General features: G+C 42.6%; 1 protein-coding gene across 3 annotated transcripts in view; it reads right to left on the bottom strand.

The window, feature by feature from the left end:
• MCUB (mitochondrial calcium uniporter dominant negative subunit beta) overlaps nucleotides 1-27,855 on the bottom strand; it is a 182,819-nt gene that overhangs the window by 38,649 nt on the left and 116,315 nt on the right. For all 3 annotated transcript variants that reach the window (XM_068281561.1, XM_068281552.1, XM_068281542.1), the window contains exons 2-3: nucleotides 5,033-5,102; nucleotides 2,710-2,880 (exon numbers count right to left, since the gene is read on the bottom strand). In XM_068281561.1, coding sequence (XP_068137662.1) covers nucleotides 2,710-2,880; nucleotides 5,033-5,102 — 241 coding nt within the window. The remainder of the gene's footprint in view (nucleotides 1-2,709; nucleotides 2,881-5,032; nucleotides 5,103-27,855) is intronic.

Raw genomic sequence — 27,855 nt, forward strand, 5'->3', positions numbered from 1 at the left:
AGTTATGACAATGACATATAACTACTTGTAGAATGGACTTCACCTATGTAGTTGATAAATGACTGATACCAAAATCAGGAAATGAAAACTTTTGCTTACTGTAACACGTTGTATGTATGAGTTTTTCAATAAAAGTTTATTGTTGAAAAAAAAAAAAAAAGTGACTGGGTCTCAACATGGATTTAGCAATTATAGCTTCGTTTATTGTAGCATCATGGCCAAAACATTTGGCACACAGGCCTTTTTCAAGTCCTAGCTTACCCTTCTAATGAAACCATAATGCTGGGCATACACGGGTCGATCCGGCGGCCGATTAGCCGCCGGATCAACCCCCGCCGTGTCCCCGCATATCCGCGCAGATCAATTCCCGCTTGTCCCCGCCGGCGCTTCTTATCACCCGCTTGATTCGCCGCTATTGTCCGCCTGCGGGGATCGAGCGCGGAATCGATCCCCGCGGTGATCGGACACGTGGGATATTATCAATCGAGCCATCAGGCTCGATTGATAATCCTCCCCTCGAAGCAGTGTATGCCCTGCATTAAAGTGACACTGAAGCAAAAAAAAACAAACCTGATGATATAATGAATTGTATGTGCAGTACGGATAATCAATAAAACATTAGTAGCAAAGAAGAGAGTCAATTTTTATCTTCAGGTATATAGCTTTTTTTCATAGCTTTGCATCATTCTAGCATATTTGCAGTTTACAAACCACACACTGTATTGTAAACTATGAAACAGAGCAGAGCTAATGACCCTAAACTTACCTGCAGTAAAAATCTTCTCTGAAGCTGCATGTCACTGATTCTTTGACGCAGTAATGCTCAGAGAAGCTCTTTTGCATAGATAAGTGAAGTCTCTTAACTCTTCCTGTACTGTAAACAATATGAGACCGGTTTCTGTGCTTCTAATGTTCTATATCTTAAGGCCCATACACACGTCTGATTTTTTTTAAACGACCCATGTGTATGGGCCTTTAGCTGCACTACACATGTAATTCATTATCTCATAAGTTTATTTTCACTTCAGATTTCCTTTAAATACCTTATACATTTACATAAACCCACCCACAAAGGTGTGGGCAAATCCTTAAAGCAGAGACTTATTCAAGCCTAACAGATAACAGACAGGGCCGGTACTGCCATTCAGGCAAAGGGGGCAATTGCCCCAGGGCCCCAACTGCTGTAGAGACTCCATGCCACCCCGGTAAGTGGTCTCCTCCCACTGGTCCCCGGGACCTGTCCTGGCTCTACTCCGACCATGCTGTCTCTAGCCATGCTGCCTGCATCTTCTCTATGACCTGGCACAGGTTACATATAACATGCACCGGATGGACAGGAGGCAGACTGCAAGGCTGAAGATAGCACAGACGGAACAGCACCAGGACAGGTGGGTGATTAATCTGCTGCTACATGTGCAAGGGCCCCAGAGCAGTGTGTGTGTGTGTGGGGGGGGGGAATAGGGGAGGACCATCAAAGGGGAGGTTGATTTTCTGGGAGGAAGGGGAGGGGTTAACCAGCATAACCCTTGCCACAGGGGCATTTTAAAAAATAAATGAATTTGTGGATGGCCCCTTTGGGGGGTGTTTATGTATAAGGTATTTAATATTTTTTCTAGAACGGTGACTTAGCACTTGAAAAGGTCTTGCGTGCAGAAAAGTTATTCAATTTTCTTCCCTGTGATACTACAATAAACTAAGCTCTAATTGCTAAATCAAGGTGGAGACCCATCACTTTCTTGGACTTCCTTGTATTTGTGCAAAGTTTTTGCTTTTGTGAAACACTCCTATCCTCAGCATTGTGGCTACTCCATTAGCAAGTGTGAGACAGCCATTACCACCAATAATAATAGAAAAAGTGAAAACATTTTAAGAATAAGACACAAAATTTAACTAAACATGTGTGTATAATCCAGACTCAAAGGAGAACATACCAATAGGTTTTATAAAAAAAACAAAAAAACAAAACCTAACATAAAAAAAATAAAAAAATAAATAAAAAGAAAAAGCCAGAGCTCGGGTTCACTTTAGTGACATAAAAGTCACCAATACAAAATGTAAAATCTTTAAAGCTTATGTGAACGGTGGAAGGGATACCTCCCCACTCTGCAATCATCCATGGCCAAGGGGTGTTGCAAACCGGTGGCTGCTCGGAGTGTGATTCCCTCTGCTGGCTGGCTCCATAAATCTTATTCTGACAATGGGGTTTTGACACGCTTGCGTCTTCATGCCGGTAGACATAGATCTTCAATGTGAGTACATCTCCTGGCCAAGAGATCTTTTAATATTGAAAGACTACTTCTCCTGTCATGCACTGCGGTGGCCAGAAACGCATGACACCACTATGGGCTTATAAAACTACTGCACCTGTGGGTCTGGCTGAAGAGGATGGAGGAGAGCATACAGACTGGCCCCTAGGGAACAGCCACTCAAAAGTAAGTGTTAAACATGAGATGCTTGTGTCCCCTCCCCAATTCTAAGCCCCAAACAAGTATACTTGGATAAGCCAAGCAATCAGGTTTATAAACATGATAAATATCAGCAGATAGAACAGACTTTGTGTATTCAGGCCATGTTTTAAAATCTGACTGCCTTGTGGTTATTTGTAGGTTCCCCTCTCTCCACACCTGTTGTGGGAATGAGCCTCCAAATAAAAGTAAAACAGGTAATATTACTTTTATTATTTAGTTTGTGTTGTTCCTTCTCTTGTACCTGGTGACACGGCAGCCACATTCTCAATTCCTCGGTCCTCACTTTGGACATCCTTTAAGAACTTCCCCAATGTTGTGGTCATAGGTTTGATGGTGAATTGGCAACGTTCATTGCGAGATGGTAAGGGGACTGTTATAACAGGGAGTCCATGGCTACTATGAACAGTGACATCTGCAAAACAAGAAGACAGTATATTCTGTAATAGAGGTGGTTGTAGTTCTCTTCACAGAATCACAGCGGAAAAAACTGCTGATCTCTCACACACAAAATGTACAATCCAAGGGAAGAGAGAATAGGGCGGTGTGTGTAACAATAACCAATCAAATGCTCACATTTATAAAAATAGAAAATCTTACTTTATTACCTCTAACTGATCACCCAGCATGATCAGAGATCCCTTAATGGCAAACAAATAACATGTAGTAGGCTTGATCCTCAAGGTGGCCCTACACATATTTTCAGCAGATTCAACTATCAGAATTGGAATCGGTCAGGAATCTATCTAATGTGTGCCACACACTAGGAAAAGATTTCCAATAGATTTCAGAAGGAAATCTATTGGAAATCTATTGAAAATTGACCTAAATGCATTATTGCACCATTAGATCCAATGCAACTCCATGGTCGCAAATCGATCGGCCGATCGTTTGTGCTTCGTTTTGCGGCCGATCGATTGCTAAAATCGACCAGCGTATGGGCCCCTTTAGTTGGGCTTGGTTCACACTAATTAAGCATTGTTCACTGAATATAAATCATGTCCAGCACTTCAAGATAAAGCAATAACCAGCAGACGATACACTTTAATTGCAAAGTATTTAAATTAAACCTTCCACTGCTGAATAGGAGTCTAAAGAAACACTTTATTTTGCAAAGGATCCTTTAAACAGCCTATCTAGTGACAGGATTACAATATGCTATTATGCCAAGTACATATACACACACACACACACACACACAGTCAGGGGTATTACGCATGCATGCTTGGTACAGTACAGTAGTACAGCAGTATGGAGGTGGTGGGAAAGCAGGAGACTTCATGGTGCCTGTGAATACAGAGGTAACCAGATGAAACTAATGAATTTTAGTTGTAAGCATCCACCTGTGCAGGGGTCAGGTCCAAACACCAGAAATATGCTATAATTTCTGTATGTAGCAATACAGCTCTACCCTACCTGGTAGAACATAAATTGTTATTTAGCCTTTATGAATGTCATTTAGAACTATTGTGCTGATGTGCTCCTTTAAAGAAAAACTGTAGTGAGAGGCATGGGGAGGCTTCCATATATATTTCCTTTTAAGCAATACCAGTCGTCTGGCTGTCCTGCTGATCCTCTGCTTCTAATACTTTTAGCCATAGACCCTGAAAAAGCATGCATCAGATCAGGCGTTTGACCTTGTCATATCTGACTAGATTAGCTGCATGCTTGTTTCTGGTGTTATTCAGTTACTTCTGCAGCCAAATAGATCAGCAGGGCTGCCAGGCAACTAGTATTGTTTAAATGGAAATAAATATGGCAGCCTCCACATACCTCTCACTACAGTTGTCCTTTAAAAAAATCCCCGTAAATCATGCCGTTAGATGTCAGCACTATAAAAAAAATGCCTGATGGCAATAATGCATGTACATACTATTGTGGGTGGCATGGTGGTGTAGTGGATAGCACTCTTGACTTGCATCAGTTTCATATCTGGGCCAGGACACTATCTGTATGGAGTCTGAATGTGCTGCCCCTGTTAGTGAGGGTTACATCTAGGTATTCCAGTTAGCTCCTATATCCCAAAAACAAATTGCACTGCTTTCCTCATATTGGCCTTAGACTGTGGTTGCACATGACACTATGACTATGGTAGGGGATGGAGTGTGAGACCTCAAAGTTAAACAGAGTCACTCTCTCACAAATCGTATGTTTATTAAATTAGCTCATATAAACCCCCACAAATCACAACACATCCCCACCACATCTTACGACATAACCATACATATACAATCTGTGATATCATACAGTCTTGTACAATCTATAGACTCCTCTTGCTTAATAAATGTGTAATTGGTCCAAAGCTAACAGATTGCTAATGCCAGGCTGATATAGACGGTTTATGTCTCATCGGAAGGCGAGAGGTGTAACACCTGTTTTCTTCACATAAGCTGTAAGCTAAGGGATTGAAGTGAAATAGTGTGAAAACTGATGTGGAAAAAAAAAGTATGTCCCTATAGTCATTTACCCTACCTATCTTAGGAGTGTTGAGACTCCTAAGAATGAACACAAACACATTAACACGAACACACACACTTTTTCCCATGTAGTAGAATATATTAGCTTACCACTAGAGGGTGCTTGTGTACTGTAGAGTCCCACAGTTTGCAGGTGAAGCGTTCCTCTGATATTCCGGACCTGTAATAGGCAGGAGAGAGGCTATTGAGATTGGCTTGTTTGTAGCTACTTTTGCAGTATTGCTGTAAATAAGTCTACAAAGTGATGCTAAATAATAACCACACACTAATCTTTACAGAATATGGTAGGGCAGTGATATAGTGATGTAGTGGATAGATTGCTCCCGAGAGTCCCTCCGAGTGCTATGGCACTCTTTTTCCTGGAGACAAAATTTTCATTTCTCAATAGGAAAATTCATATAAAGGCACAAATGTAAATAAGCCCCAATGATGAACACCATACATTTTTTGGGGAAACATTGAAAGGAAAACTAAAATGAAAGGCGTACGAAGGATTCCATATATCTTTTAAAAATACCAAGTGCCTGGAAGTCGTCCTGATCCTTTTGGCTGCAGTAGTGTCTGAATCACACACCTGAAATAAGTATGCGGCAAATTCAGTCAGACTTCAGGCAGAGCACCTGATCTGCATGCTCTTTCAGGGTGTGTGGCTAAAAGTATTACAGACACAGAATCAGAGGGACAGCCAGGCAAATTGCATTGTTTAAAAAATTAAATATGTCAGCTAGGCATGCTGTTCTCAGTAGCTACTCGGAATTGAAAAGCTAATTACAGCAGTAGTGAGGGCAGGTGAACTTACCCATGCTGCCGTCTGTCACATCCCAGTCACACCCACGCTTCAACACGCAAGGAGGAAGAGTGGAAGTAACGTGGAACGCAACTTGAAACTCAATGTGGGACGTGAATGGAACGCTTTCGAACAGACTGCAGCATGGGTAAGTTAACCCTCCCTTACCCGCCCCCACAGGTCCTGTAATTAACTTTTCAATTCTGAGTAGCTATGAGTAGGTAGCTACTCGGAAGAGTATGTGTAATGTCAGGCTCCATAATTCTCTCACTTCAGGTGTGAAGTGGTCTACATACATCAATACACTTTGGCCTCAATTCACTAACTAAGATCATGCTAGAGATAATAAGGCAAGAGAAAACTTACCTCCACACGTGAGAGAGTTATCTTACCTCTTCATTCCTTAAGTTACCTCTCCTGTAGTTAATTTACCTCCTCTGTAGTTAATTTACCTCCTCTGTAGTTATTTTCACATGCAGCTAATTAACAGCCTGTCTTTAACTCTGGAGTTATTTTAAGGATTGGAGAGTTAATTTAAAGACAGAAGAGTTAACTTTAGGCTTGCTTGAGGTAAAATGTTTCCTGAATACTACATGCCTTATCACCATGGTAACAACTCTAGAAGAGTTATTAAAGACAGGAGATAAGTTTAGTGAATTGAGGTCTTTGTTTTACTAATTAACAGCTTGAGATCACCTTACTGGTCAGAATTGTGGAATCTGTGGGCAGCTTCATGGTGGATGCCATCTTGCCTTCTCTCAATGCAGTCAGCAATTACTAAAGATCTGACTGCAGACACTAAATGGTTCTCTCTGACTTTGCAGTGCTCAAGAGAAACCTATGTTTATTCTAGTGATCAGAGCACCCTTTATAATATTGTAATTTATGTGTTGTTTAGTAAATGAGTAAATGGCCCAATGACGGTACCTTGGTCCTGCCCATGAGATCATTGGCTCCTGGAGAAACACAAAATGCCATACTTTTTCCCCTTACTGCAGCTAAAACTTACTTTCAGGGTAGAGCTTATATTTCAAGCATGCTCACAATTCCTGCTAGGGCTTAATGTCAGGGAAAGTGGGTATGTACAGATTTATTATGCCTTCAGAATGGCCCAACAACAAATTTGCATTATAAAACACGATCACTCCATAAAAGGTAGTATGACAAATATGAATATAGTAAAACAATATATGATAAACAACCCAGTCGTCAAAAGTCATATGCCAGTAAACGAGTAGCTGAATCAATATAATCAAGGAGGGAGAAAATGCTCAATATGTAAATCAAAAGTGCAGGTGCATTGAGTGCCGATGTAACGTGGCAAAGACCAGAGGCGGACATAGGCCTGTGCAGGCCGTGCAGCCACATAGGGGCCCCATGCCCTTTAGGGCACATGCAGCTGCACCAAAGTTAGGGCATGAGTATTCTGTAGGCTCTTCTCTGTGTATTTCTCTCTGAAACCCAAGAGGAACAGTGATATTTGCTTGTGGCAAAGTCATACACAAGTGCCTACAGAATGTAGCCTAGATTCATGTACTTTCAGGTTATCAGATTACAGTTGGATCCAAATAATTGTAATATGATCATGGCCATTCACAGTGGGCCCCTTTATTTATTCTGAACAGGGGCCCACTCTTGGCTTTGTCCGCCACTGGCAAAGACAGTAGAATAACTATTTTTAAAAAGTGCCTGTGCCTTTAAAAAACAAATGAAATCGGTGGATGAGAAATAGGTCATGTGTTACCCATAATAGAAAGGGTGGGGAGAAAAGAGAGTGTCTAAAGGAACAGTAGCAAGATACTTGGACCAAGAGAGGAGGATCCAAGGAACAGTGGAAAGGCAGAACATCTCACCCAAACAAACATCCAGGAATGGTGATAACTTTTGTCAGATTTAAATTGCTTTTTGTGTGCTCTCTTAACCTTCATTAACCATCAACAGTGATTGCAGAAAGTCAACAATAGAGCCAAACAAATGCTTACTACACCCCCAGCTTACAAAAACTATGTTTATCACTGACAGTCTGCATTGGAGAGATTCTCCAGCAGTGGGAAGTAAGTGGAAGCAATTATTCTAACTTTTTCCAGTTCTATACCACAATAAGATAATAATACAAAAATAGAGAAAATTCCACTTTAAATTCAGTTATAATTACTCTCAGGTGACTGGTGGATTCCTAACTGGATTGCTTATTCTGGCAGGTTTGTGCACAAACAGACAAAATAATAATACTCAACCTTTGCTTTCGCCACCCTACCAGGATAAAACAACAATATACAAACTAATTCACGCTGATGCTGAAATAACTGCTGGGTCAGATGTATCCAATGGTTAGCCTGGTGATCGCTTTTACCCTGTACCACCAATACGGACAGACCTCTACTGTAACCTCTAAGCTTCTGCTTCTATTTTCTAGAGGGCAGTATCCATATGTACTACAGCAGTGACATATATTGTTAGGAACTGTCCCTTATTTTGGCCTTATTTTGAGGCTCTCTTTGCTCCTCAGTTGTCCTTTTTAGGCATTATGTGTTGGTACAATTGAAGAAATGCAATTATTTACATGACATGGCTGACAGAACATGTAGGAAAAAACCCTTGTATTTACTAGAAGGTGCCTGGAGCCATGCAGCATGGGCTGTATGTCCAGGTCAACAAAAATATGGTCCTACATACAGCTTTATTATTATTTTTTTGTTATTATTTAAAGAACACCAACATCTTCTGTAGTGATGTACATAGTGCACAACAGTAGAGAGCAAAGATACACAAGTAGTTTAACACACTGTAGTTTATCAGACCTTTTAATCAGTGTGAGCAGTGGCTAGAGAGATTCTAACTAACCTTTCACCATTTCCTTATGTAATGCTACTGCATCTCTTTACCCAACAGTTCTGAAGAAGGTTAGATGATGCCATCATAACAGTGGCTTGTTATGTACCATGTTAATTCCTGCAAAGCCAAATAGCTTTGTGGTAGAGACAGTTCTGATGGAAAGCCAGCAAGGCAGCCTAAGTCCTATGACCACATTGTTTTGTTTTATTTAAAAAGATGAAATGGCTTCATGTGCATGTAGAAGCCTAGCTCATGCACAAAGGCAGTGGAGATGCATAGAATAAACACTCTCATGGTGCATAATCAGTAATAGAAGTAGGGCAGGTTCTAGACTTTTTGCTGCCTGAGGCACACTTGTGAGGATGTGCCCCCCCCCGATTTGGAATGATCACACAGCACCCGACAATCTACTCTGCTTCATCTGTAACGTCAAAACGTCCCCTGGGGGGTACTCACCTCGGGTGGGGGAAGCCTCCGGATCCTAATGAGGCTTCCCACGCCGTCCTCCGTCCCTCAGGGGTCTCGCTGCAGCCCTCCGTGCAAGATGACGTCAATATTTACCTTCCCGGCTCCTGCGCAGGCGCTCTGACGGCTGTCGGCTCCGAAGTAGGCGGAAATACCCGATCGCCGTCGGGTCTGCTCTACTGCGCAGGCGCAAGTTTCCGACGCCTGCGCAGTAGAGCGGACCCGACTGAGATCGGGTATTTCCGTCTACTTCAGAGCCGAAAGCAGCCACAGCGCCCCCGCTGGAGCCAGCAAAGGTAAATATTGAACTGACAGTCGGGTCTGTCGCCGGCTGTTCGGAGGGCTGCAGCGAGACCCCCGTGGGACAGAGGACAGCGTGGGAAGCCTCATTAGGATCCGGAGGCTTCCCCCACCCGAGGTGAGTACCCCCCAGGGGATGTTTTTGATGTTACAGAGTCTCTTTAATGTTCTCACATGACATGCTGCAGCTCAACACAACAGCTCACTGGCTAGCTGTGAGTCTGTGACAAACAAACTGCTCACCCTCAGCCACTCGATTTTTCCTCAGGAAGGTACACATAGTACTAAAATGCTGCCCCTGAAATCTCTGCACCTGATGCAAATGTTTCACCATGATTCATAAGAGAACCAGCCCTGAATAGAAGTTCGAATCTATAGGAACTTTGCACGTTTCTTGGGATCTGTGTGATGCTTTATCACACAGAAGGTTATAATGCTACAAAGCACTGCTAATGCATTCTGAGAATGCGAGGTGGGTGTGGGAGCCTTGAGTTCATCATGAGGTGGGTGTGGGAGACAAATTACTAATAGCACAGTCCAGATAAATCAGCTTTAATCTTGAGATTTCTCCCTCCAGTTCATTTCTTTTGCCTTTTGCAATTATTTTTTTCTGCAAATTCAACAAGAAAAGCAGCAAAGCCGTGAGACTAGTGGCCGTCAGCTACCAGAGCTACTGAGTCAGCTACCTCAAGCATTTCCTATAGGCTATTACGCTGGGCTGGACAGCAACAGGAAAAGCATGATCTATGTCTTAAATTCATGAACATATGTTCATCGCTGTGACTGAGATTGCCTGAAAGAGTAGAAGACGTACAGTACTGGGCTAAAATGATACATGCTACCTCTCTGTCTGACACGCCTTGCTTACATTGTATGTAACCCTATTTAATGGCCTGCGCTGCATAATAAAATGGGTGCTTTATAAGTACAATAATAATAATAATAATAATAATAATAATAATAATGCTTTCATAAACTGCTTAATGAACAAGTTTAAAAAACCTACAAAATACACAAACATGAAAAACTTAAATCAAAGTAATATCTGGTGTGAGCAATCTTTGCACTTAAAACCACACTTATTGTTAACCCCTTTTGCCTCCTCCCCTGCACACAGTTACCAAAATAAAAAAATTAAATAAAAAAGTGACAACATTTTGAAAAAATTACATAAAACTCAGGACTCAGCTTTTTTTTTTAATATGCATGCCATGAGTTTCTATTACTGTTATTTTTGCAAAAATACACCTTTGTTTCCAAATAAAATATTGTCACCATACATTGTACTAGGGGGGCATGATTTAAATGTTGTAATAACCAGAACAAATGGGCAAATAAAATGTGTGGGTTTTAACTACAGTAGCAATTTTTAGGTCACCCCATGTATCCTTTAAGGCTTTCTCACCAGGACGTTGCGTTTAGGGGACGTTATAGGTCGCATAACATGCCCCTAACGCAACGCCTGGTGGTGGTGGAGTACGCTACTAAGAGCCACGTTAAAAGCAGCTCTTGGTGCACCTTTTCTGTCGGATAAGCTGCGGAGACCACGTGAGCGGAGCTCTCCGCATCACGTGGTCCCGCCAGCCAATCAGCGGCCGCTCCAGGTAGTAAACACTGCAAGTGCAGTGAATAATAAGTAGCCATGTGCCTGGCTACGTAGCGGCACATGGCTACTTATTATTCACTGTGCCTGTAACGTCTTACTGTGAAAGCAGCCTAAGTGAAAATAACCTGTGTTGTGGAAGTGGTTAAACATATGTGATGCTGAGGACTAATGACTATCAGAAAACTCAATTATGTCACGGTGTTCTTAAACATTCCATGCATTAGTCTTAATAATGTTCACTTTTTGCTATGTCGGCAGTCTTTTCACATACAAGTGTGACTGCAGTCAACATAACTGTACTGTCTACACAAGTCTGAGAATCCTTAGCTATAAAAGATACTTTATTTAGACAAACCTGTACGCTACATAATATATATATATATATATATATATATATATATATATATATATATATATATATATATATATATATATAAATATATATATATATATATAAAGAATTATTTACAGATATGGACAGTGCTAGAAAACCGCTTAGGCCGAAATAAGCCTTGCTATCCATCTAGAGAGTACTTGTTAATAAAAGGATCTGATAGAAAATGTTATTTGTTCCAACTCTAAAAGCACTCGGTATGTTCCAGCTGCTAAACAAAACAGATAAAGAATTAAAAGCAGAAGCTGGAGGGGGCTCCGCTGAGAGTAAATCGCCCTCCATCAGCAGCACACACAGCTGCACATTTGTCCTACACCAGCTTGGAGACAGCCAACACTAAAAATCATTTGTCAACTTCACAGATGTTACTCTAAATACACATTCAGCTGAAAAATAGTCATGAAATAGCACCATTAGATTAAAAAACAATACACTGGCCAAGAGGAAATCAATAGAAACTTAGACGAGACTGGCCGGGTCCTCAATACAATTTTCTTTTAAACCATGAACTCCATTAAAATGTCCAGGCTTGGTAATTTTAAGGCTCTAGGCTGAAATGTCTTAAACGGGTTCAACAAAATAAAAGACACAGGTCGCAGTGCTGTTTACAAGCACATTACAATGTCTTAGCACTGTGAATAAACAGATATAGGTCATCTGGTTTATTTTCCACAGCTCTTATTTTTACATCTTCCATTCTGCTAACCCCATTCAGAAAGTCAAGGACTGCTCAATCAAAGTACCCATGAACAGAGTGCTGGCAAACATACCATTGTGAATGTAGTGTGCGGCATCCCTCACAGCATCCCCCTTACCTCCCTGCAAAACCCCATCCCCCTGACTGGTGTGATTTGCTTTTGTATTTCCATTGAGTAAAGTGAACTGGTATTTGCAAATGCAGATAATTTCATAGCAGGACTTTTATTATTATTTAGTATTTATATAGCGCCAACATCTTCTGCAGCGCTGTGCAGAGTATATTGTCTTGTCACTTAAGGGGCTCACAATCTAATCCCTACCATAGTTTTATGTCTGTATCGTAGTCTTGGGACAATTTTTTAGGGAAAAGCCAATTAACTTATCTGTGTGTTTTTGGGATGTGGGAGGAAACCAGAGTACCCGGAGGAAACCCCCACAGACACAGGGAGAACATACAAACTCCTTGCAGATGTTGACCTGGCTGGGATTCGAACTGGGACCCAGCACTGCAAGGCGAGAGCGCCAACCACTATGCCACCGTGCTGACTTTTAATATGTGTATCTATGTTTCTCTTATGTTCACACGTTCAGTTATCCTTTAATGGTTCAGGTATGTGCATATGACCGCAGCAGCAAAAACTACAGTAATTTACTAACCTTCAGCAACCATCATATTTTGCCACATAATTGCTAACAAGTCTTTTTTTTTTCTTCCAACAATAAAAAAAAAAAAAAAAAAAGAATACAATTATGATCATCTCTGAAAAAAGGACCCTTAAAAGCGTACCTGAGACAAACCTCAGGTCAAGAGGAAAAGACTTCTTTAACAGGCTTCCCTTGCTGTCCTGTGTTCACCCGCTTGTCAGATTCCAAGCTCGCAAGTGTGCTTCTCTTCCACCACCAGTGGTGTAGCAATAGGAGACGTGGAGGATGTGACCGCAACAGGGCCGCTGGACCAGAAGGGCCCTCCTTCATCCATCTTATTAGCTTTTCATTGGTGCTATACTCGTAATAAACACCTCTATATGTGCATTACATAGTGGTAATCCTTAAACAGTTCCTGTACTCCGAATAACCCCTCTCTGACACTGCAGCTGTCCTTGTTAGGTTTTGGGGCCTAACATCAATAGATTGCTTGGGTCTCCGTGTAAGACTTGCATTGGGGCCCCCAGCTCCTTAGTTACGTCACTGTCAAAGACGATTGTGACCGTATCGTGTCTGCTTACATGAGTGGTTCCGTGCTACTGTGCAGGCAAGGCTGCACTCATGCAACAAGAGGTGTGCGGTCCTAATATGTAGGAGGATCCCGGGCAGCTGCATAGGACCGGAGGACAGTGTGAGAAGCCTCGGGAGGATCCAGAAGCTTCCCTCTCCTTAGGAAAGTACTTGCTTTTTGCCCTTCTTGATGCCTTGGGTACTCTTTAAGCATACACAATTCTTATTGATGTTTGAACAAGTCATATTATATTGATGTTCATTTAATTTATGTCCCTGAGGCAACACATACAGTGGGTTGCAAAAGTATTCGGCCCCCTTGACGTTTTCCACATTTTGTCACATTACTGCCACAAACATGAATCCATTTTATTGGAATTCCACATGAAAGACCAATACAAAGTGGTGTACACTGTGAGAAGTGGAACGAAAATCATACAGGATTCCAAACATTTTTTACAAATCAAAGTGGAGTGTGCATAATTATTCAGCCCCCTTTGATCTGATTGCAGTCAGTTGCCCATAGACATTGCCTGATGAGTGCTAATGACTAAATAGAGTGCACCTGTGTGTAATCTAATGTCAGTACAAATACAGCTGCTCTGTGAGGGCCTCAGAGGTTGTCTAAGAGAATATTGGGAGCAACAACACCGTGAAGTCCAAAGAACACACAAGACAGGTCAGGGATAAAGTTATTGAGAAATTTAAAGCAGGCTTAGGCTACAAAAAGATTTCCAAAGCCTTGAACATCCCACAGAGCACTGTTCAAGCGATCATTCAGAAATGGAAGAAGTATGGCACAACTGCAAACCTACCAAGACAAGCCATCCACCTAAACTCACAGGCCGAACAAGGAGAGCGCTGATCAGAAATGCAGTCAAGAGGCCCATGGTGACTCTGGACGAGCTACAGAGATCTACAGCTCAGATGGGAGACTCTGTCCATAGGACAACTATTAGTCATGCACTGTACAAAGTTGGCCTTTATGGAAGAGTGGCAAGAAGAAAGGCATTGTTAACAGAAAGCATAAGAAGTCCCGTTTGCAGTTTGCCACAAGCCATGTGGGGGACACAGCAACCATGTGGAAGAAGGTGCTCTGGTCAGATGAGACCAAAATGGAAATTGAACTTTTTGGCCAAAATGCAAAACGCTATGTGTGGCGAAAAACTAAAACTGCACATCACTCTGAACACACCATCCCCACTGTCAAATATTGTGGTGGCAGCATCATGCTCGGGGGGTGCATCTCTTCAGCAGGGACAGGGCAGCTGTTCAGCGTTGATGGGAAGATGGATGGAGCCAAATAAAGGGCAAACTTGGAAGAAAACCTCTTGGAGACTGCAAAAGACTTGAGACTGGGGTGGAGGTTCACCTTCCAGCAGGACAATGACCCTAAACATAAAGCCAGGGCAACAATGGAATGGTTTAAAACAAAACATATCTATGTGTTAGAATGGCCCAGTCAAAGTCCAGATCTAAATCCAATCGAGAATCTGTGGCAAGATCTGAAAACTGCTGTTCACAAACTCTGTCCATCTAATCTGACTGAGCTGGAGCTATTTTGCAAAGAAGAATGGGCAAGGATTTCAGTCTCTAGATGTGCAAAGCTGGTAGAGACATACCCTAAAAGACTGGCAGCTGTAATTGCAGCAAAAGGTGGTTCTACAAAGTATTGACTCAGGGGGCCGAATAATTACGTACACCCCACTTTGCAGTTATTTATTTGTAAAAAATGTTTGGAATGATGTATGATTTTCGATCCACTTCTCATGTGTACACCACTTTGTATTGGTCTTTCACGTGGAATTCCAATAAAATTGATGCATGTTTGTGGCAGTAATGTGACAAAATGTGGAAAACTTCAAGGGGGCCGAATACTTTTGCAACCCACTGTAAATGCAATTTAATTATCACCCATACTTCTACAAATTAAGTTATCAATACCACCTTTCTCGTCTACTACACAGTCTTCTGTTCTTTGTGTGTTTGTTTCTCTTTCTTTCTTTCTTACTGTACCGCTTCCATTACCAATTTAACTCAGTGTGCAAAAGTGGGAGGACCATGAGAGAGCCACTGTAAAGCTTGCCTCAGGACAATCCTATCAGTGTTGTGCTCACACATATACATTTAGCCGATGGTGACCATCCCTGGGTCAAGATTATACTGAATTTTTGTAATTTCACTTTCTCAGCATTGCTATATTAATACTTAAAATCTGTCTCATTGCTTCCTCATTTCAGACATGAAGAATCACTCCTCAGCCCTTTCATCCTCATGGAAGGTAGGATCCAGTAGGCCAAATGTACAATATACAGCTGAGACTACCTATAAATCCCAGCAGGTAAGTACAACCTGATAGATATAAAGCTAAATATAAAGTCACCCAGTTATATCACCTGAAACCAAGGATATTAAACTCTAGTACTCAAGAGTGGAGATCCTCACACATTTTTGGCACAACTTAAATTAACTGATGGGACTGAATCAGAAAAGATGTGGTTCAGCAAGTAGAATACATTTACCCATTTCTTAGTCCATCCTAAACACTGGCATGGAAATGGCCTTTGAGGACTAAACCTGTCCTGTAATCCAACAAAAAAGGGAATCACTGGCTTTGAAGCTTTCAGTGAGACGTGGTCAGGGCCGGATTTGTACTTTTTACCGCACAAGGCCAACTATACCGTCTGTATGGTTGTTATCTCTGTGTGCCCCAATGAGAATTCTCCTTATTTTCCATCATTGGTTTCACAGACAATAGCTATTTTAGTAATACGCATATAGATTATAAGTTATGTTTTCCTTAAGAACTTTTAAGTTATGTTTGCCATCTTGTTAATGATGGACCCATTTATTGTGTCACCATGAGAGTTAGGCTGATGTGTACAGTACCTTCAGGATAGAGCTTACATGTCTTGCAGGGATGACAAGTACAGGACAGAGAGTTCAAATGTTAAAGCTGTCCTTGCAGATAGGGATGGCTGCATAGAACAGCTTTACTGCCCTTCACTGAGCCACCCCTAAATTTCTAGTGCCCTAGGCCATGGCCTATGTGGCCTTGCCAGAAATCCGGCCCTGGACGTGGTCACGTTGCAGGGTTGTTGGTTGAGTCGGTCCAGATGTTTTGCTGAGAGATTCGAAGTGCCAAATTGTCTTGGCCTAGCACAAGCCCTTTTTTTCCCCCTGCTCACCCTGCCCATTCAGAGTTGTGCCATTTTCCCTCCTCCACCCTTCATAGAAACAGAACACATTGCAAGTCTACAATCTGTACAGCACTTGGTCCGGAACTGTCGCTCAAGGCATCAAGTTCTGACTCCTCTGGGTGACAGAAAATTTGCATGTGTACACACCTTTACAAATCTCAGCCAATCTCCCGAGATCCGTGCACAATAAGCATACGCTATGCAATTTGTGGTAGATCAGGAAAAAAAGTAAATATTTAAGCACAAAAAAAATAATAAAAATAATTACTTTATACACAGATTTTAGCTTACAAAGCATGATGATGTAGAAAATTGAAGTAGGAAATAAATCATAAAGCAAAAATTATATATAGTATATTCTGGCATATAAGACTACTTTTTAACCCAGGAAAATCTTCTTAAAAGTCAGGGGTTGTCTTATATGCCGGGTGTCATCTTATAGGGCGGGTGCTGAAACTTCCGAGCCAGACTTGAGAATCTGAGGTTGCCGCATATGGTGGGCTAGCTCAAAAAAGTCTGTGGCCACATTCCCACTGTATGCGGTGACGGTATGAAAGCAGCAAGGGCGGGGCGGTGCTGTACGAGTATGGTATTAGAAAATCCACTCACCATGATTCCTAGAAAGAAGTGACCTAACGCAGTCCAGATGACGAGGTGAGGGGGAACCTCACTGGAATGGCTTTGTATACAACAACCAGCCAAATGCCGGTAAGGTACATCACTTGTGGCGATTGGTTGGTTGTTGTATACTGCGTACCACATACAGTATAGCACCAGTATCTGTACCTGTTTATACAGTATAGCACCGGTACATACAGTACAGTATACAAATGTCCAACATTCAAGAGGGCTAGTCTTATAGGCCAAGTATATCCCAAAATGTATATTTTAACTGGAAAATTTGGGGGTCGTCTTATAGGCCGGAATTTACAGTACTTATTACCGGTATTTACAGTACATGCAAGAGCAATGTTTTCTACAGTCAATATCTTCCTGATTTTGATTATTTACCTGGCCTACTACTTGCACCAGTAGATACTAAACATGTTTTCTAATAATGACTGAATTCAAGCTGCTGTTAGCTATGTACTTTTTTCTTTTCTGGGTTCTGGGAGCCCCTTATAAAAGTAGGCTCCAGGTTCCACCCACGTCACTCCAAAGATCTACCCACACACAGGGAAAATCCATATTCTCCCAGGAAACTGGACTGCAAAGAAATCTGACAAAAGATGCTTTGCAAGGGTGGATTATGTCAGGAATCATATGGGCTGCTATTGTTCAGGTGGTAAAGTCCCACACTCACCCGCCTGCATGGGCAATAAGGGGTTATAAAGAGCTTTGAGGTGCTAATACCGTTTTTTTAAAGTTCTTAGAAAATGTGAAAATTGTACTAAGAATAAGATAAAGAAGTGAAGATTAACTTTCAAGTAGAACCGAGGCAAAAAATAATAGATAAGTAAGGGAAGCCTCTGGATTCTGCAGAGGCTCCAAACGTCCTCCTGGCCCACACTATTGCCGCGCATAGACCCCCAAAATAAATCGGACAATAGTGACTGTGCTGCACCTGTGGAGTAAGCCAGAACTTTGTGCTACTGTGCATAAGTGACTTTTTTATACGCTGAAAAGTAATTACACTAATAAAGTGATACACGGATATGAAGATGGTTTTTAATGCATCAGGCTATAAAGAGACCCTAAACCTCTGCACTGAATCTTCTGAATAGAGCGAAACACTTAGGTTCATAACAAAGAAGACATTTATTCCTTCTGATATGTTTCCTGTCAAAACAATTCAACATCCCCAAATCACTGACAGGACTTGCATTTTATTTTTAACCTCTTACCGACCACTCCAACGTTGCGGCAGCCCCAGGACCACTCCACGCTGACTGGCATGATTGGCTTCCTATGGGGCTTGCAGGAGAGCGTGCGCGCATCTCCGCTCTAATGACGGAGCTCCGCTCCGCCTTCAGTCTCCCAGCGGTGATCGCCGCTCAGGGATCTTTCACACTAGAGCCCTTTTTCAGCGTTTCAACGCAAAGTCGAAACTTTGTGTTGACCAGGGTAAAATGAAAGTCCATAGACTTTCATTTTACCTTTCACACCCGACGCTGCGTTTTAATGAGTTGCCGTACGACGCACCCGGGAGCATTTTATTGTCGGGAATCTACGTTTTCCCGTCGGGTTAATTACTACCGCCGCTACTCAGCGGCGCACCGCAACATCCTGACGCCACGCCGCAGCCGATTCAACGCGTGCAGGAAACTGCTCCTGCATGCGTTGTCTAATGTGAAAGAGGCCTCAGAGACTGTTAGACGGCGAAATAACTACGTACAGCACTGCGATCTAAGGCCCTGGGGGACACAGAAGCGATCCGCTGTGATAGGCTGACTGGGGGAGGGAAAAATATTTTTTAAAATGACTGGGGGAGCAATCAGACCCCACCAACAGAAATCTCTGTTGGTAGGGAGAAAAGGGGTTGGGGGTTGGCAATCACTTGTGTGCTGTCATGTGCGGCCCTGCAGCTAGGCCTTAAAGCTGCAGTGGCCCTTTTAGTAAAAAATGGCCTGGTCACTAGGGAGGGGGGTTTAACACCGCGGTCCTTAAGTGGTTAAAGACTTCTATACGTTAAAAATTAAAGTGCTGGCATATTGTGGTATTGAAGCATGTTTAAAAATGATATATATATATATATATATATATATACACACACACACACACACACACTTCATAGTTTGAGGTAACTTTTTGTTTGTTATTGTGGTTTGTAGCACCAACTCCTTCCCTGATGGGCAGACTGGGTAATCTGCATATAAAGAAGCTACCAAATCCAAGAAAGATCTTTATTGTTTTCTTGCAAATAAGGCTCATTTGCAAAGAAAACAAGGATAATTCTTGGATGTGCTAGCTTTTTTATATGCATATGTTCAACAAGGGGCATCATCCTCTTTCTTCAGCTTCAGCACTCCCTGTATGAACTTAAGAGGAATCCTTTATGCTGGGAATACACGGTATGTTTCTGCCGTGCATTTCTGCTCTCAATCATTTTTGCAGCTCAATTCTGCAGTCGATTCTCTTATCTTCCGCTCATTTTTCTTATCTTTTTCCATTCACTTCTATCAGAAATCGAGAGGCAGAAGAATCGAAAGGGAGATCAGACATGTCAGAAATTATCTATCAAATCAACTAATCAGCTAAAAAACAAACCGTGTATTCCCAGCATAAGTGTGTGCGAGACAAAATCTTTCTATATTGAAAGTGTGGGTAATCTCCCTGTGTACTGCAAGTCCCCAAACTCCATGAGGGCCACGTGACCAGGAGCTGGCGATTGGCACCAGGGAGTGTTCTATTGTGAACAGCATCTGGGAGCAGGAAAAAAATTACAGACGCTCTCACTACTCGCTACTCTGCATGGTGGGTGGAGGCAGAAGGGACTGTTTTTAATTGGCTGCACTTGCGGTTGGTGAGACAAAGGGGCACCCAAAGCCTCCGGGCCCCCTGCAATGGCTGCACAGTCCATGCACTCTTTGCCAGGCTTTCTGCTTCCTGCTATATAACCCGGCGCATGTTTACACATAACATGCCGAGGGTCATAGAGAAGGAGGAAGACAGTGTGCCATGGGCTGTGCAGCAGCCGCTGCCGAGACAGGTGAGAAATTGCTGCTGCAACAAATGCAGGGGCCCAGGGAGCAAATCGAGGAGCGCAGCGTTTAGCAGAGTCGGCGGCGCGCGATTGTCGGGGCCTTGGGGCAATTGCCCCCATTGGCTCTATGGCAGCACCGTCCCTGAAAGCAGTACAACTGCTTAACAGTTTAGATTTAAGAACTGCTTGCTTTCTGTCACACATGCTCAGTATACAAATAGTGTATGCTGTAGTCTAGAAGGGTTTCCTTGATCTAGCAACTATGTGACAAAGTAATTATTATTTCTCAGCTCAGTTTTCAATCTACAAATCCGTGCTGTGGAAACATGGCCTTCTGACCTCATAATGGGGACTTCTCATAAAGCAAAGCTTGCTCGATCAACAGAATTACTCAACCATGGCTGCTGGGCGTGGGGACATAAAATACGAGGCTGTTAGTTTAATAATTAGGCAAGTACATTTTATTGGAAGGCAGGGAGGCTTTAGATCACTTTGACAGCAGCAGAATGAGCTAGGAACATTAATACATGCCGTGACTGAATACGGCTTGTACAAATCTACTCAGTGAGTATTAGCAAGAAACTGCTGACATATTACCTCAGAGTCAGTGTTTTCCCTAGCTGCTGGTGCTGGAGGCATTTCAAATACAATATGCACAGCTCACATTGGCATGCTAAAAAAAGGATACGCTTCTAGGGACTCCGTATTCAGCACCATTGTCCATAACTGTGCCCACACAGCATAATGGGATCAGTTAGAAGAACTTTTACTCATAATTACAGACTTGACTCAGAAAGAATGACGAGTAATCCAAGATTAGACGCAATCTGTGGCACTTAAATAGCAGGAAAATGTTTCCTTCCTGTACTGAGAAATTGTTTTCATGCTGTTTTTAATTAAGGCATGTGAGGAACACAGTGTTCCTGCTTGCAAATAAAAGTGCTGAATCTTTCAGTAATTCCCTTATCCTTTCAGCCTAGCCTCATGTAGTAAGCTTTGTGTAGCATTTGATGCACACCTGTCACTGACCTGTTCACACTGAGCATATGCTAACAAATACATCAGCAGTGCTTAGTGAACGTTGTATATCGAAAACAATAGGACAAACTGTTGAAGTAAATGTAAATTCCCATACTTTTCTTTTTTCAGTCAGCCATGACCTCACTACTAACATCTCCATAAAGAGGAACTCCAGTGAAAATAATGTAGTAAAAAAAGTGCTTCATTTTTTACCATAATTATGTATACATGATTTAGTCAGTGTTTGCTCATTGTAAAATCTTTCCTCTCCCAGATTTACATTCTGACATTTATTACATGGTGACATTTTTACTGTGGTCAGGTTATGTAGCTGCTGCTAGCTGTTTTGGCTGTTAGAGACAGCTGTAAACAGCTAATTCCTGTCGGTGAACATTGTTACATTGTAGCAGTTTGCCCAGAGTACCGCGGTACTCAAAGCTTCTTGTGGGAGGGGTTTCAGCACAAAATCAGTCATACAGCGCCCCCTGATGGTCTGTTTGTGAAAATCATTGTATTTCTCATGTAAAAGGGGGTATCAGCTACTGATTGGGATAAAGTTCAATTCTAGGTTGGAGTTTCTCTTTAAGACCTGTACACACGCCAGATGGAATTCGGTTGAGGCGGTTGCATCTGCAGAGAATCCAGTGGGTGTATTGGCAGCCCCCAACGCCCCCTAATTGCTTGGTCAGCGAGTCCCCTGTCAGATCACTTTGTCCGGGCAACAGGTGATTACATTGTTCTTTCCCACTTACCCTCCTGTATGATGTCACTCCCACACTGCTCGCTCCCTTCCTCCATGCATAAAGCAGAAGAATTAAAATATGGTACTCAGGGAGTAGCAATAGCCATAGCAACTGCTATGGGGCTCTGGAGAGGAGGGGGCCCAGGTGGTAATTGATGTGTTCACTTTGTTTCTCCACCTTCTGACTTTTTCTCAGTGCCCATGGACTATACAAAGTGTACATTGCTTGGAAATGTAAACTGCGCAGTTAACTCATATCCATAGAGTAGGGGCAGCTGGCATTGCTCATAAGTGCCTAGATCTGATGGCTCCATAAAATGTTTGCTATGGGGCCCCATAGTCTCTAGCTACACCACTGATGGTACTGTTATATGCTGCACGGACAGCCTTACTGCATAGGTGCATTTTAGCATGTAAGGAGGAAAGTTCTACAGTAGTTTCTCCTTCCCTAGAACCAAGGTATTAATTTGAGATGGAAATAGGCAACCCATTGGTGTACTGAGGCGCACGTGTGCACACACCAGGTTTCACCATGGAAGGGGTGACACCTGGGGAGCTCAGCTCCGATCAATTCTAAGGCTGGCAAAGCCAATTCGAATTTGGGAGTCTGGGAATGTGTGTGTGGTGTGTGTGTGTGTGTGTGTGTGTGTGTGTGTGTGTGTGTGTGTGTGTGTGTGTGTGTGTGTGTGTGTGTGTGTGTGTGTGTGTGTGTGTGTGTGTGTGCGTGCGCGTGTGTGCGGGTGTGGTGTGTGTGGTGTGTGTGTAAGGGGGGGGGGGGGACACGGCTTCATTCCTCCCTCCCCATGGGCCCCTCCTATGTCCCCCTGCCAAAGCAGTGTGGCTTGTGAGTAAACATCACCTTATCCTAATGCATCCATGCTCCTTGGTACATGCAGAGGTTGGGCAGGCAGAGTGGTCCGCTGCAGAAAAGCATGGACACATTGTGATCAGGTGAACTTCATACAAGCACTAGACAACCATGCAAGCTATAATGGGATGGGGGTAGAGGGTACCACTAAAGAGCTCACATGAGGGAGTACCACTAAACCACTGGGGATGTCACAAGGGGCGGCAAATTTAATGTGCCACCGACTAACCCCCCCCCCCCCCCCAAAAAGTATTTGATTGGCGGGGTGTCTCTGTTAATAAGCTACACTGGATTTCAAATACCCCCAAGTATGCCACAGAGGCAACCACAAAGCGTAATCACTGAGCACTCCAAGCAGAAAGTATGGCTAGAGTAAGATGGCAACTTCTGGGTACTTCGAGAAGCATTTCTTGGGACAGACTGTGACCCACACAAGCAAAACCATGTACAGATATATACCTATGCAACACAGGCATGCTTTGAAAATTCAAGGCTATGCTACAAAGAAAGCTGGCAACAACTAAACTAATAACCCAGCTGAGCCAGGAAATACAGGCGCTCTGGTCTAGGACAGAAGATCTTGAAGATAAAATTAATAAAGCAAAGTCCTAAGATACTACCCAACACAAACATGTAGATATTCCAAATATTTAGAATCTGCACAAACCCCCATTGAAGAGTTTGGAACCCCAGCTAGCCATGGTAACCTCTTAGATCCATAGACACTCAGGAACTACTGTATTACTAATCTGACAGGACCAGCTACTAACATGTTCCAATAGCTGGTCCCCCTCCCTTCCTCTGGTTAGTTTAACCACTTGAGGACCACAGTCTTTCTACCCCTTACAGAGAACCTGTACTGAGTAAAAATATTTAAAATAAACACATGAGGTAACTTTAAATGAACATTACATAGTTACCTTACCATCAGTTCCTCTCAGAAGCTCACCATTTTCTTCTGACAACAATCCCTTCCAGTTCTGACAATATTTTGTCAGATCTGAAATATATCAGTTGTTGTCAGTAAAATATCAGTTGCTGTCAGTTATAGCTGAGAGGAAAACTGATGTGCCAAGTAATGTCCATGTTTCCCTATGGCTCAAGTGGGCGATGTTACAGTTTAACTGTGTGCTGACCAGAAAGCTGTCATGGGTAATGGCTATTTTCAAAATGGAGGACGGAAAATTCCCTTGATCACAGTGAACAAACAGGACGCGGGACAGGAGAAAGACACTGAGGAGTAGACTACATGGAAGGTAAGTATGACTTGTGTATGCTTATTTTGACTTAATTTTCAGTTCAGGTTTTCTTTAAGGACCAGAGCCTTTTTTTTCCATTCAGACCACTGCAGCTTTCACGGTTTATAGCTTGGTTATACAACCTACATCTAAGTGAATTTTCCCTCCTTTTCTTGTCACTAATACAGCTTTCTTTTGGTGCTATTTGATTGCTGCTGCAATTTTTAGTTTTTATTATATTCATCAAAAAAGACATGAATTTTGTCAAAAAAAATGATTTTTTTAACTTTCTGTGATAAAATTTGTCAAATAAGGGCTGGTTCAGACGGACGTTTGGAGGCGTTGCGTTTGCTGGCGTCGCGTTCAGCAGCGTTCGCGTGCGTTTGGATGCGGTCGCGTTTTTTCTTCCCCTAGGGGGACATTAGCCGTCGCGGTTAACCTCCCCTGGAAGCTACATGTAGCTTCCAGGGGCTCCTTGAACGCCAGAGAAAATCGGGACCCAAACGCCGCGTTTGTGTAAACGCGCTTGAAAGCTTGGTGCAAACGCTCCCATTCACTTGAATGGGAGCGTTTAACACCAAGCCCTGAACGCTGGCTGTAAACGCTCTGCAAACGTCCGTCTGAACCAGCCCTAAAGTAAAATTTCTGTATACATTTTTGTCCAAATGTATTGTGCTACATGTCTTTGATAAAAAATAAAACATTCAGTGTATATTTATTGGTTTGGGAAAAAGTTATAGCGTTTACAAACTATGGTGCAAAAAGTGAATTTTCTCATTTTCAAGCATCTCCAACTTTTCTGAGCACCTGTCAGGTTTCATGAGGTGCTAAAATTCCAGGATAGTATAAATACTCCCCAAATGACCCCATTTTGGAAAGAAGACATTCCAAAATATTCACTGAGAGGCATGGTGAGTTCATAGAAGATTTTATTTTCTGTCACAAGTTAGCGGAAAATGACACTTTGAGACAAAAAAAAAAAAGTTTCCATTTCTGCTAACTTGTGACAAAAAAATGAAATCAGCCACGGACTCACCATGCCCCTCTCTGAATACCTTGAAGTGTCTACTTTCCAAAATGGGGTCATTTGTGGGGTGTGTTTACTGTCCTGGCATTTTGGGGGGTGCTTAATTGTAAGCACCCATGTAAAGCCTAAAGGTGCTCATTGGACTTTGGGCCCCTTAGCGCAGTTAGGCCGCAAAAAAGTGCCACACATGTGGTACCGCCGTACTCAGGAGTAGTAGTATAATGTGTTTTGTGGTGTATTTTTACACATACCCATGCTGGGTGGGAGAAATATCTCTGTAAATGACAATGTTTTGATTGTTTTTTACACACAATTGTCCATTTACAGAGAGATTTTTCCCACCCAGCATGGGTATGTGTAAAAATATATCCCAAAACACATTACACTACTTCTCCTGAGTACAGCGATACAAGTGACCCCATTTTAGAAAGAAGACACCCCTACGTGTAGACCAGGCTTTGCTACGTGTAGACCAGGCTTTAAGCCAACAGGTCCGATCTCGCCGCCACCGATTCCCTGCTCGTCCCCCACGAGCGGACAATGCCAGGGAATCGAGCGGAAGATAATCGGCACCGGCGGGGACGAGGGGGGATCGAATCCGACTCACGCACGGGCGAACAGAGACGCGGCAGGTGCATGCGGGGATGCGGCAGAGGCGATCCGGCGGCTAATCGAGCCGCCGGATTGCTCCGTGTAGATTGAGCTTAAGACTTTAGTTCTGGTATAGTGCAATAAGTGATTCTACATAAAGTACACACTTGTGTAGAAAGCTAAAAGAACCTTTTTGCAACCCTTCCATAAAACAGGTATATTGCTTGTTGTTTGGGTCTCATTTGTGGAGATCAGTTACATTTTTTTAATACTGGATAACACTTCAGGATAGCTACGGTATATCAACAGGAACATAGGCAGAAATTAAAACAGAGAGAGTTTTTTTAAACTATCATTCCCCAACCCTGTCCTCAAAGCCCACCAACAGTACATGTTTTGCAAAAAACCACAAACATTCACAAGTGAGGTAATTAGTGTCTCAGCAGAGCTGATTAACTACCTCTGTGGATTTCCACAAAACATGCACTGTTGGTGGGCCTTGAGGACATGGTTGGGAAACACTGCTCTATACCATAAATGTCAAACTCTGGCCCACAGGAGCCAACAAATTTGGCCTGCAAGCGGTTTCCCCACTCTAGACCACAAGGGAAGCTATGTTAATGGTAAAGCCCTAGGTCACCTAGGGAAGCCATATAGGGGAGAGAGGGGGAAATCACTAAACGCCAGCGAACAGTATAGTTGAGGGAGTGGGTCACTAGACACCAGGTAACGGTTTAGGAGTATGAGTGAGGACCACTACACAGCAGGGAACTGTATAGGGGAGGGAGGGGCCCCTAGACACCAGGGAACTATACATCAGAGGGAGGACTACTAAACTCCAGGAAATAGTATAGGGGAGGGAGGATAACTGGACACCAGGGAACTCTATAGGGAAGGAAGGCGGCCTTAGACATCATGAAACGGGTGTAGGGGAGGGGGGAGGGCCACTAGACACCAGGCTACTTTATAAGGGAGGGAGGTGACCACTAGACATTGAGTGGCCCACCACAGTCCCAGTGTTGAATTTCAGACCACTTTTCTTTATTAGTTTGACACCCTTGCTGTATACAAAAGGTCAAAAATTAAAGTTTTGGCTGTGAGAGTAAAGGTTTCTCCATGACAGAAATAGCTGAGCTGTAAAATGGGCTAAAAGTGCAGTAGTTCATAGCTGTGAGCCAGCTGTAAATACTGAGAATGGTGATGCAATGTATAAACAGTAATACTGTACACTGAGTCACTGAACAGTATTTGAATGTTAGTAATCCTTAATAATGGACATATGCAAAGGCAAGCTGCATCACAAATAGATTGCTTTCATAATTCCTCTCACATTTTACTATGTGGTGTTTATGCCACAACACCCAGAAAAGATAGAGAAATATTTTATACCTGGTAATTAATGTTCGACTCCTTGATCAGCTAATTCCACTATCCCCGCCTCCTCCTTACGCACACACACAGTTTTCCTATTCCACGTGCAGCAGCTAACATCAAGTTGCAGTCCTCCTCGTTTTTCATATGTAGGCTTCTTTCTCAATGAGCATCCTGCTAGGCCATGATGTAATGAGAAAGCAGATGGAATAGGACACCAGCCAGTATTTTCCTGTGAGTACTGATCACCTGACCAATTCACCACCTTCCTCTACCAGTTAAAGATTGATGCTTTGTGGCCAGTACTGAACTTCAGCATAGACTGTTAATGATAATAATCTGCTGAGCTGCCATACTGGCCACAAAGAGTTAATCTCTAAGTAGCAGATAGATGAAGTTATCATGTACCTACTGTAGGTTGTAGAGAGGTAGGGACAGGAGTTTGATGATGCTGAATAGTAAATATTTTGGGGGATTCCTTTATTGAAGACCCTATCACCACTTCCTATTCACTGTACATTCAAGTCCGGTTTATTCATTCGATGTTAGCTTGACACAGGCCAAGGCTGCCCAAAACTTGTTTATTATACTACTTGTGCTGTGAGCTTGACAAAGAACTGTGTGCACCAACTCGATGGTCTGCTTGTTGCTACAGTATATACTATGAGGATGGTGGTTGATTTATGTATCATTTAGCAACACAGTACTAAGTAAACAGTAAACTGACCCCCTTTGACCAGTGTAAATGAGACTTGATCTAGCTTTCTTTAGTGCTACATTTTACATGAGGTCTCCAGAAAGGTAGGCAGTGATGGGCTTTCTTACTAGGTGACAAGGTTTCCTTTGTAAACAAAGTAACCTGACTGTACGCTACATAAACAATTTATAAAACTAGGTTTCAAAGCAAATAAA

Source organism: Hyperolius riggenbachi, chromosome 1 (genome assembly GCF_040937935.1).
Source record: "Hyperolius riggenbachi isolate aHypRig1 chromosome 1, aHypRig1.pri, whole genome shotgun sequence".
Lineage (NCBI taxonomy): Eukaryota > Metazoa > Chordata > Amphibia > Anura > Hyperoliidae > Hyperolius > Hyperolius riggenbachi.